Source organism: Mycteria americana, chromosome 2 (assembly GCF_035582795.1).
Source record: "Mycteria americana isolate JAX WOST 10 ecotype Jacksonville Zoo and Gardens chromosome 2, USCA_MyAme_1.0, whole genome shotgun sequence".
In the NCBI taxonomy this organism is placed as follows: Eukaryota; Metazoa; Chordata; class Aves; order Ciconiiformes; family Ciconiidae; genus Mycteria; species Mycteria americana.
Window position 1 is genome coordinate 119143115 of NC_134366.1, and position 12065 is coordinate 119155179.

At 36.6% G+C, this 12065-nt stretch overlaps 1 protein-coding gene across 9 annotated transcripts in view; it reads right to left on the minus strand.

Annotated features, from left to right (window-relative positions):
- Positions 1-12065, minus strand: part of PTPRM (protein tyrosine phosphatase receptor type M) — a 489673-nt gene that overhangs the window by 56964 nt on the left and 420644 nt on the right. For all 9 annotated transcript variants that reach the window (XM_075494401.1, XM_075494400.1, XM_075494399.1 and 6 more), the window contains one exon: positions 4219-4306. In XM_075494401.1, coding sequence (XP_075350516.1) covers positions 4219-4306 — 88 coding nt within the window. The remainder of the gene's footprint in view (positions 1-4218; positions 4307-12065) is intronic.

A 12065-nucleotide genomic window follows, 5' to 3' on the forward strand; every position in this document is an offset into this window, starting at 1 on the left:
ACTCAGGCTAGTAAAGATCTCCACTTTTATATTTCTTGAATTACTTAGGGCAGGATTCAGTTGTCTAAACACAAACATCTCATGCCACTTTATATACCCCGGGATATACTGCCTAGCCTTCAGCTGCCACTATGGAGTAACACAAGTCTCTGTCTACTGTCATGTTTGTTGGTCACCTAGGTCACCTGAAATGGCACTAAATGTCTATGTTTAGGCAACTGAATCCTGTCTTTGATGACTTACACACCAATGAGCTCCATATTGGGCAAAACAAGCTTAGATTTCCCACTAAGGAACATCTTAAAAATATAACTTCCTGTTATTTCTTTTAGACTGATTTACACAATTGAATAATATGCAGTGGTATCTTTTCTTTACCTTTCCTGTTGTTTTGTTATTTTCTTTATTTACTCCATTCTTTCCTTGCAATAATTCTTGCTTCGGATTGGGCAAAACTAAATAAGTTACTTCATACCTGTACCTTCATATCGCCTTTTTACCCTTTTTTCTTCTCGCGTACATCCGTTCTAGTACTGCATTCTCAGCTAAGTTTCTGGGAATTCTGGAGGTAATGGACTGTTCAATACCCATTTATTTGCAGTGGAGCTGGAGTGACTCCCTTTTTTTATTGCTTTGAAAACTCCAGTTAACTCCTTACTGCATAGCAACACTTCTTAATTTGAAAAAAATCTTTAGTCAACAAGAAGAAATGTTACTGTGTCTATGCCTGTGCTTATGTCAAGTAGATTTGAACCTAAGAGGTACACAAGCCATATATTCTTCCAACATGTATGTTGATTCTTAAATAGCCTCTAGGTTAACTGTCTAGATTTTTAGGGTATTTTTTTTCCTTTATACTTCAGCTGCTCTTGACAATTTTTGTAGCTTTTAAATACTCTCTTTTCCAGCTCATTGTTATTTTGATACCCTTCTATTAGGAGATCAAACTTAACTTTGCACTGATTGCTTAAGCTTTCAAAATGAGTTATGATAGAATCCATTTGTCTTTGTAGAAAATGGTCATAGATAATGAATATAAGCATTTTATTCTCGCTTTCCTCATGTTACCTACAACATGTATATACCAGCCTGCAGACTGTGATCTCTAACAAGCCCCTTGAGTAGCGGGTTGATTAGCATGCCTAGCCAATGACCCTTTCTTGGGACGTGCCTTGCTGATTCTTTGCAAATCAAGCCTTTTATAAATGTCTCACCTAAAATCTTTAGCTGCTTTTAAAAGCTGTGATCAATATTCTCTTCTCATTTAGTCAATACTGAGCTAAGTAAAAATAAATACATAACCCCTCCCATTCTGAAATTACCTCAAGATCTCTCCTGAGGAAAAACCAATAGATTTTACCAAAATCCATGCATAACCCTACAAAACTACAGCAGAAACAGAATTTTTCTTAGGTAAAAAAAGATTCATTTAGCAGATTCATGCCGGTTTTAGTTCCTAATGAGAAAACACAAAGCTTTTTGTGTTCAGTATGTTTTCTGTGGGTAAGTGGACTGTGATCATGGTTCAGCTTGTTGATACAGTGACTCACAAGTTGCAGCCACTTTCATACAGTGGGTAGGGCATGCTTGTAGCCAATTAAACGCACATCACTTGGGTAATGTAAAGCATATTGCCATTTTGACAAGCTCCTGCAATGCTGTCCGCTTGGTGCTATTGTTTTAGTTCCCTCAGAGAACAATAATGACTACAAGCAATAATATAACAGTAGTATCTCAGGGAAAATTTATACAAAGAGGATAAATGGATGGAAAACAATTACGTTAAACGCTTTACAGAAAATAATATACGTTTCATTATAATCATGTACCCATAGTCGGTGGCGTCTGGACCATCGTATTTTTAAGTCTTTAAACATCGCATAAAAGGGCAATTTAGTAAAATGCTTTTCAGCTAAAGCAAATACTTTATACAACTATCTGGGACAAATTTTCAAAAGTGGACCGCTAAAATTGTACTCTCAGACTCTGAGACAAGCGATCATTTATCCAGCAGAAAAACACATAAAATAATTAAACAGTTAACTACCTCAGTTGCATACATGTATTTAACAGAGGACAAACTGTGGGCAGTTTCAGCCTCTCTTAAGATACTGCTTTTAACTCTAATGGATTGTAATTTTAACTTGTGTTATCTGTGTTTTCACAGCCACATAAATAGGAAGTGTTGTTGATAAAAACTCCATCCAACTCTTTCCCTTTGCTAAATACTGAGGACATTAAAAGTAAATTGAGATCGAAATGATCTGAGTTATATTTGCCCTCTCAGAAAGCCTTCAGTATTACTTGTAACTGCCATTGACTTGTGTATCTAGTATCTTTTACTTGTTTTCCCTTGGCTACTCATCACTTTATTACCTCAGACATATAGCACTAGTAGTCTTCTGTTTTCTTCAACCAAAGGGTGTCAAAGTGTAAGGCGACGCCTAACATGACTTTAAAGAAGGGACTGACAACACTAAACCTGACTAAAAGAGAAGATCTATTGTCATAGGCTTGGACTGGAAATAAAATTTCACAAAGGAAGGATAAATATAAAACTTTTTGGTATTCTTATTTATGCCTTCAGTATTTTTACTTAAATGATAATAGTCATCTAATGTATTGCTACATCCTCACAATATAACAAGTTTGTTACACATTAAAGATTGCTTGGAGGAAAACAAGCAAAACCACATCTAGCTAACTTATCTTCTTTTGCATATGCTCCAGCCCATCATGATATTCACATTTCCCTAGAAGATTTCATTTCCTTTTTCAGTAAGTAGCACAGTGTACATCCAAAATACATAGCAATACTATTATGTCCATTCAAAACGATGTGGCTGATAGCATCTCTTGCTTAACTTGCCTCTGCCTCCACAAGCATTTCCTGTGGGTTCTCCTTCTCCTTCTGCAGCAAGTTACAGAGCTGTTTTCTCTTTGTAGACTGTCTCAGCCCCACTGGGTCACAGTGATATAAGGGCATATTCATACCACCTACTGTAGGTCACTAAATCACGAGTTGGTCTCTCTAAACTCGTTATGCAAGCACTGCAGAGAAGACTTCCTGAGGTGGTGATTCAGAAACATTCAAATGGTCTCTGTTTCAGAATCATTTCTCTAGAAGAGCTGTCCTTCTCTCTGTCAAGTCCACATGGTTCACCGATGAGGAAACCTAGGCAGATCTGTGCCTGGACAAGCACCTAGACTAGGTTCTGAACTTAGGCAGTGTAAATATGCACTACATAGGTCCTCCAAATGTTCAGACAATTGGTACTGTTTATTCTTCTATGCTGTCCCACGTACCTAGAGTTATACATGATTTCTAAACTCCAGCAGTATCATTAAATGATCCCTCCTTAAAGGCCATCGTTCATTTTCATGATTACAAAACTTCTGACATACTGTGACTGCTGCTTATTTCTCTGCTTATACCTGCTTCATGGTTATCTGTCTGGCTGCTAGAAACACACACGCTTCGTATCTTAAACTTAGATTTTGAAGGAAATATCAGGGAAGGGATCATCTCCTACATACACACTGAGAACTTACCCTTTAAGTGCAACAACACCAGTGTGCAAATAATAATATAATTTTACTGAACTTGATATATTTTCTGCCCCCATGTTCATGTGCAGCATCTCCTGCCACACCGTTTTGCGATCTCATAATGCCAGATTTAGAAGTAATTCACCAAAGCATGCTATCATCTCCTCAAGTTATTTGATTATTAGTGTATCTAATCTTTATCAAGCTTGGCCTTTTTAAGTAAAACATACAGATTCTGTTTTTTTCCTTAGAGCCTGTCTAGCATTAAGTCAGGATAGCTGTCACTGTTATCAAGGAATACTTAAGCAGCAGTATTGTCCACTCCTACAATATCCAGAACCCAATATGAAGGTACCGATGCGATCATGGGTACTCTTTCACTAAGCTGCCAGGAGTGTCGGGAGCTGCTTGAGCCAGGTATTGCTTAAAGGTGTCATTCTCCATTAGCCAAACGTTGATCACAGGATGGAAGTTATACAGAAGGCTGGTTGAGAAAATGCATTAAATCTGACAGTTTTCTCAAAAAAAAAAAGTAGCATCTTCCCTCACTTTTACTTCTTAATTAGAGAAGAGGAATATAAGCCTGATGTGAGCACGAGGCTGGTGGTCATTCTTACCCAGTTCTGAAGGGAAGTTAACACAGTGCACAATTATGTTGTCAACACTTACATGCAATGATATTCCCGTATCTATTTTTCATTCTGTTCTCATCTTTCTTAGCTGAATCCCACGGTGCAGACTGTCCTTCAAAGAAACTCTAAAAAAGGAAAGAAAGTGACATTAAGAAAAGCATGCAGCAACAGTTACCTTACGGATAAACCAAGGAGAAAGGCAAACAGTACTTTCGGGTATTGTTGTTAAAGTGTCATTTCACTGATTCTTTTATTGAGCAAAAAATGAGTCTCCTGTTTAAATGGTATTTATGCACAGCTCCAGATGTTATCTAAAATTTGACATGAGATTATCTGTGTAACAGCAAGAAGAATTATTTGCACATGAAGTGCTATTAAACCTTTCTAAAGTTGCATGCTTGCAACACTAAGAGTCCTTCATTTGTGCTATTCAGATTCTCCGCACAATTCTCATACACACGCATGAAGCTGAAGGAGCTTCATCATCAATGTTGGAGTTGCTCCAGTGTTTGAGTGCAGAATTACACGCTGTACTAACACGTTTTATTTTTGACATATCCACAAGTTTACTTCTTGGCAGATGACCTCATGTATCTAAACATATATAGGCATTTAAAAAAATGTCGATTCAACTAGCATGTATGTGTCTTTTTTTTTAAACACAATTTATGATACCACCAAGATGATTATTCTGTCAGAGTATAAAAATAAAGTGATTTTGTGAAAGATATAATCTAATATTCACCCAAACTCTGTGCTGTAGTAGTAGTAATAAATTTGTGTAGTAATAAATTTAATGTAAATAAGAAAGCTGAAGGTGCTAAAAATATATTTTTACATTAATAAAACACACAAGCTGCCAAAAGGGCAGCAAGCAAGTTGTTATGTCTTATCTGTCCTGTGCATTCTGTGGTCTAAAAGAGCATTTGCACAATTTCTTAATTTACGCACTGTATCTGTAAGTCATATAATGTAGATGCATTTTATAATTTCATATTGAAATATTAATCTTGTGTTAAAAATATTTAGTTGCCAAACAAACCAGTGGAATTCTATCAGGATGATGGCCAGCCTTAACTCTTGTTTTGACCTTTTTACTAGAATGATCAGTAGATTAAATCTTTTGATTCAAGAGGGACATGAAGGTACATGATTTACTTTTCTTGTAACAGAAGCCAAAAATGGCTAAGTCCCAAACTAAACAGGGAAAACCTCGGGAAGTTTGTAACTCTCGCAAGACCTCAACAGATTCTGAGTGGTTTAAAATAGATAATGCCCATTAAATGGACTACCATTAGTGTCCTTTGCCCTCAGACTTGAAATGCTTTGTTGTTCAAATCCAATGATTTCCATTAGTAAAGAGCATAAAAGTAAAAATAAACCCTTGATCTCTTACTGAAGTCAATGGAACACAGGGACGTTCAGTGTCTAAAATGAGTTTTCTTTTAATAAGTTCACTAGAGTGCTGGTTTCCAATTTATGATATGGAAACTCCTGGGAATACATGGATTATTTCTAAAAAGTTTGTAAATAACAACTTAAGAAAAACAGAAAGCTTGTCAAAAGGCTTCAATTTTTTTGTCCTTCATCTCTCCACACTTCCTTAGAAAATTTTTAAAGGTTTGCAAATTGAAATTATTAAAACCCACTAATATAAATAAGTTTCTCCTTAATCATTGGGTACAGCTCTGAGAAATGCAGACTGCTGCCAGTATAGAGAAGTGGAACCCTGTAAATCCTAAGATGACTTACAGCTTTATGGCCGTTTGCCAAAAAGGCGCCAATCATTATCTGATTACATATCTGCCAATGGCGTCCAAAGCGAGCAAGCCCTCCCACTCCAGAGCACTCTCAGCTCAGGCTGGATGGAAAATACTTTTGTAAGAAGCCAGACTGAACTGCATAAGGAATTGCTCTCCATGGGCAAAGACCTATGTCTCAATTTCTTGCAAAGTTCACACTTACTCTCAGACAACACTGGATGATGAACAATTAAACATAGTTAAAGTCAAAATAGAGATGGAAATGTTCAGCAACAAAGCTCCAAAGGCAGAACAAACTAATCATTCGTCTGATCTAAAACTTGACCTGGTAACTTCCTCAGGATTTTGCGTTTCAGGCAGCTAGATAGGCTATAGAGAATTCTAGTTTTCTTACAGTCCTTCTGCTAGAGACTAGTTCACAGAATTGATCCATAAAACATTACCCAGCAAGTGGTTTTGGGTGTAATTCACTAAGCATCACATGCGCTGTTACAGAGAAAGAGTTGTGCTGATACAGCTTCCCAGCCTACGCCTTGAAATACAGAGGACCCAAATATACTCCTAGGGACTTCTTGCTTCTCCCTGTCCCACTAATGAACTTCTACTAAATTTCTTTAAACCAATCGATTACAGTAAATCTCTGGAGACAACTGGGAAAGATTTGCACGGTATTGAATTCAGGGAAGGTATACAATAGGCAATGTACTGGTTTGGGCAGCTCACTCGCTTCTCATCTGCTAATGTATAGGTTCAATTTCTCCCACCTGTTTGGAACTTCTGAAAACACTGATAAGCTTAATGAGCCTTACAGATACAACATCTCCTAATAGTATATCGGCAACATAGATATTCTATTCTTTAGAATACATATATATCAAACCTCACACAATAACAGGAGACAGATTTAAGTTTCCAGCTACTGCATACTGACTTCACTTTCTTTATGAAAAATGTATTATAGAAAAAGAACTCCATATATATTTTTTTTTCTTTGGGTTTTTATCAATAAATTAGTGAATGAAATAAAACCTATCACATAGGGAAAATAGACGTAATTTCTGTAGATCCATTTTTCTTTTTAATTCATTTTGGGATACACACAGGTATTTCAGTGAGAAGCGTACAGAAAAGATAATTTGAAGGAAGAGGTATTACAGTGCAAAAGCATAAAAAGAAACAGTTATTGTAAAAGACAGCTGGAGTGTCATTTCCTAAATTCCCCATGTGCTGCCATTACACTAACCGCAACAGAACGATAATCCACAATGAATTATAAGGAGAAATCCCATTTGTCCCACAAGTAAAGAACAGAGCAGATACCTCATAACAGATGATCTGTCAAGATCTTTCCTTACTTGTTAGAAATATACGTTTCATTACAGAATTTTTTTAATGTCTTTCCTGACATATCACCCTCCAGGGAGACTGCTGCACAGCAGCCCACACATTATCTTAGCGGCTATTCATTCTAATTCATCCTTAAAAGTTTCTTAAAAATGTGGACTATTAGGAAGAAATATGCCCCCAAACAGCTTCATTCCACCAAATGTCTGGCAAGGGCAATGAAGAACCGAAAATGAGTGTAGGACATTTCTCAAATAATTTAAAATAAGTATTTCTTTAACTCCAATCACACAAAACCTTGGCTACCCAGCCTCCATGATCTACTTGAAGAATGAAACACTTTTCAAGCCAGCTGTTGTTACAGCAGACATTTCAGTATGCAATGTCAACTGTTATTCTATTATTAGAAAATAATAATCAGGATAAAACAGTTTCTGAAAAAACCTGAATTATACAGAACTGCTGTACATGCAACATGAGAACTGGCCAGTGATGCAGCAGCAGGATCATCTTAGGATGAATGTGAAGCTTTTGCTTGCTTTAACTCAATGCTGAAGTGGTTTCCATTAAAAATTAAATATTTGCCAAAGGCTAATTCACTGTGACCCTCAGACTAGAAAATAACTGCAATATCTCAAATGAGAGGGGGAGATAATCATTGCAAACACAGATTTTTTAAATTATACCCTTTCCTCATTTAAAATTCACAAGACCAGAAAATATTGGAAGGGACCTATATAAAAGTACAATCTGAAGAGGCTGGAATGTGGAAAATAGGCTGAGATCTTCAGGATACAATTTGTAGCTCTTTTCATTGTCATTTTTGGTGACACGCTTTCCATCCTAGATTTTCATGCTTCCAACTAAGGATAATAAAAATAATGCATCTTTGTAAGCACTTTAAGATCTACAAATGTGAAGTGTTGAGTGGAATTACTATTTTTATTATTAATCCAAAGCCAAGCAGCAACTTTTTCAAAAAATGCTTCATAGTTGCTAGGTGACAACAGTGTAGTCTCCTACGATGTCATTTACAAAATGCAAGCTCTTACAAGCAAAGAAATGAGAAGTTAAGGACATCATAAATCTTGCTCTGCCTACTTAATAAGCAAGAATATTATTCACAGGTACAAAGAAATGCATATTTCACTGTGTAACAATCTTAAGTTTGATCTGTGGATTTGTTTTTAAATGTATGGCTCTTTATGATGTCTGATTTTCCTGACTGACCCTACGTTTCTCCACTGATAAGACCCATTTTTCCATTGCTATTTCTAGATAACCAGATTAAGATGTACTTTAGCAAAATGAGTAATTTGACCTATTCAGTTATAAATGCCTCTGGATTCGTTTTTAAGCTACATGCAGAGAGTTAAGCACACTGTCTACCTTAGGCCAGACCAGACAACTAATGGTGGTCCTAATGGAGGTCCTTGTTGAAACTCAATTAGCTACAGAAGAAACTTACATTTCTACCATAGGTCCTTTGAGTTGCAGCTAAATTAGATGCCTAAAATGCCCTGAAGTGTATAGTGAAGACACATCGCTAGTTTTACCTAAATATATCACCCTTTACTACTGCTGTGTCCACTTTATATGTGGAGATTACAGATGGAAAAAACCTCATCTATAAAACTCTGAGTTAGGATCCTAGTGTCGTATTAGACTCTTCTTTGTATTTACAAACCCTAGTAAATACACATTTTATTTTAAGCAAGTTCATAAACGTTTGGAGGACAAGGACCTTCAGGCTCATTTAATGAAGAGTGCAAAATTTATGAGTACAGTAAATCTGTCAGTTCATTGGGTTTTCAGTATTCAGAATCTGCAAAATATCTGGCATGTGAGGATGTTCTTCTTACTTAACATTAACTGCTTTTTTAAACAGTAAATTGAAATAATCACATTCAGTTTGTTGATAACTGAGTATTTAGATTGTTAAGGAATTAAGAAGGAAGAATCATTGATAGTTACATCAAAGAAATCTGCAGAGAGGTCCAAGCCATGAAACAACATTTTTAATCTTCTAGTCACTTTGCGGGAAGATTTTATCATTGAAAATGCATCACCTGCAAGTAATAGATCAGCCCAAGTGTTTGTGAGCAGTGGTAAATGATTTCACTGATGGCAACCCTCTGTATGCAAGCAGCTCTTCATACTTGAATCATTGCTTTGGTCACTGAAAGCATCTGTAGATGACAGCGTGCCACTAGAGAATATATTCACCATCAGCTTTTTCTTCCCTGTCAGTTTCAATCACTGAGAATTATGCCCAGTTTTCAAATAATGGAATTTAAAAAAACATTTTACTATTCCTGCTCTTGAAAACTGTCTGTTGCAAGAGCCAACGTGAAAATCTATCTAATCAATGTAAACTGCCTTCAGCAGTTATAAAGCACTTACCAGTGTGTTACTGTAACCTAGGTCTGAACATGGAAGAAAAAAACCCAATAAAGACTGCTGCAAATAGAATATATTGATGTTATTGCCAAAACTCCCTCATTCTGTTTTGAATTTTCTGGAAAAATTAGGCTGATAGTTTACATACGGTTTTCTGAGTGTGAGATAAAAGGTGCAGATCAGTCTTAAAGCAGACAGACAGTTATAGTCTGACATACAGCAACTCTCTAATATTGTTCCTGATGCTCCTTTATGTGGTTGTGCCTCTTTGAACTGACGTAAAAAGAAAAAAAAGAAACATCCATTCATAAAGGCTTGCGTCGCCAGAGGTAGGAAACAGAGTCTTCTCCTTCTCAGGTGCATTTAGGTTAGTCTACATTACACACGAGAAGAAGAGTAGGAAAGCAAAAGTCCTTCTGGTCTTTTGAGACACTAAACATCATAGTCACTGCCTACATTAAATGTTGAAATGGAAGGGGAACCATTACCTCCTCCACTGACTAACTGCAGCATGACTTACCATTTGGATTTCAAAAAAAGGACTAAAACCACGTGGTAAGACAAAATCTGGTACCAATGCTGTCATTGTATTGGTGTGCTCATTTTTCAGCGGCAAGATGCTTTCAATTAGTGTATTTTCTAATACATCTGTATTTTTAAAGTCACAGGCTTTGGTACTCCCTGGACAGCTGGCCAGTCTAGTCAAGCCATAGCTGCGTAATGAAAACATATTAAAATGATTGAACTGCTTTGGTGTGGTATCTTTAATGACATAAATACTTGTAGCAGTTAGCATGAGGTAGGTCTAGTAGACAATAGCATTAGCAAATGCATATGAAATTTAGTTAACACTAGGATAAGGGGGTAGCTCAGTTATAAGAATAGAGAAGTAACTTAAGTGAAAGTGACTGTCAGTCACTGTAAAAGTTGTGAAGGTGTTGCGCACCTTCAGGAATAGCAGATCGTGAGCGCCAGCCACGGTGAAAGCTAGTTTTCAGACGCCAAGTGCATTTGAACAAGATAATCAAGAATTAGGTATTCTTTTCTACCCAGTCCTATACCTGATAGTGTCCTGGGTTGCTCGGGGAGAGGACCCAGAGGACAAGGGAGGAGGCCCCCTGAGAGACACTGTAGGAGAACACATGGCATGGCTGGAACCACCACGCAGACCCACCCGACTTCTCTCCTGGACCATGTCCTCTCTCCTGTGGAACAGGGAAGTTGTGCAATTTGTAAAAGTGCATACAGCTGTGATTGAAATATTTTGGTAGCTGAGTATATTTAGTCTCCAATGACCAATTGTCATTTGGTCTTAAACCATGACAATACTGCAAAAGAGAGTGTCATGGAGTACTTCTATAATAACTAACAAAGAATTACTTCCAGATATTTTTTAAACCACCCTATTTATGAGATCTGTTGATGTCATTTCTTATCTTGGTATCTAACACTGCCACACCTGAAGTTCACTTATAAGATTCAACAGCAGGAATAGAAATCTTTATAGATTCTGCAGAGTGGTCTAAAAATTTGATAGATAACCTAGTTTCTATAGGCTTTCAGAGCCATTTCCATTTTACCTACTTAAGTTTTAAAAACTCCATTACTTTAATTCCTTTAAAATTCTTTAAGACTTCCGTATAAGGAAAGATTTTAGAAATATGGTGAAATGTGAATCAGTAAGAGGACTGCAATAGAACATACAATTAAAATTCTAATTTAGAAACTTATTCACTGGCACACTAGATAGCAATAACTTAACCTCATTAATCTTCCTGATTTATCTCCAGCAGAAAAATATAGTATGTTGATGGGATTTTATGATCTTTTTTTTACAGAAAGGACCCTCTGGGGTACAATATGCACACTTGCACTGTAACTAATGTGCAGGATATATTGTTTTTAACTTGTGTGTAAAAAAAATTAAAGTTGGTCCCAAGCAGTGCTTATTTCCTCTCATGAAAATAGATTTCCTGCTTTTGGAGGATTTAATGAATAGTTTTCATATACAGCATGTGGGATTTTCATATCTCCCTATTCCTCCCCACTTTTTTTTAAACACAATATGTAATTAAAAGTTTTGCTCACAACTATCATACCTTGTACATTTCTGAGAAGACAGTGAACTTGAGCAACACTCATGACTGCAATGTCTGTAAACATAAAGTGAATGAAAGCAGGCTACACTGCATACCAACTACTTCTGTGCTTTGATAGGAAACCTCTTCTGGGGAAATACAGAAAGACATTGATCACCACATAGGCACTATCCATCCTTTGTGAACAAAATTATCCGCTTCATTATTCAGTAACTCTGCTATCTTCTTGCTTCCTCCCTACATTGTTCCAAAAGATGTAATTACACATGTTAATTGCA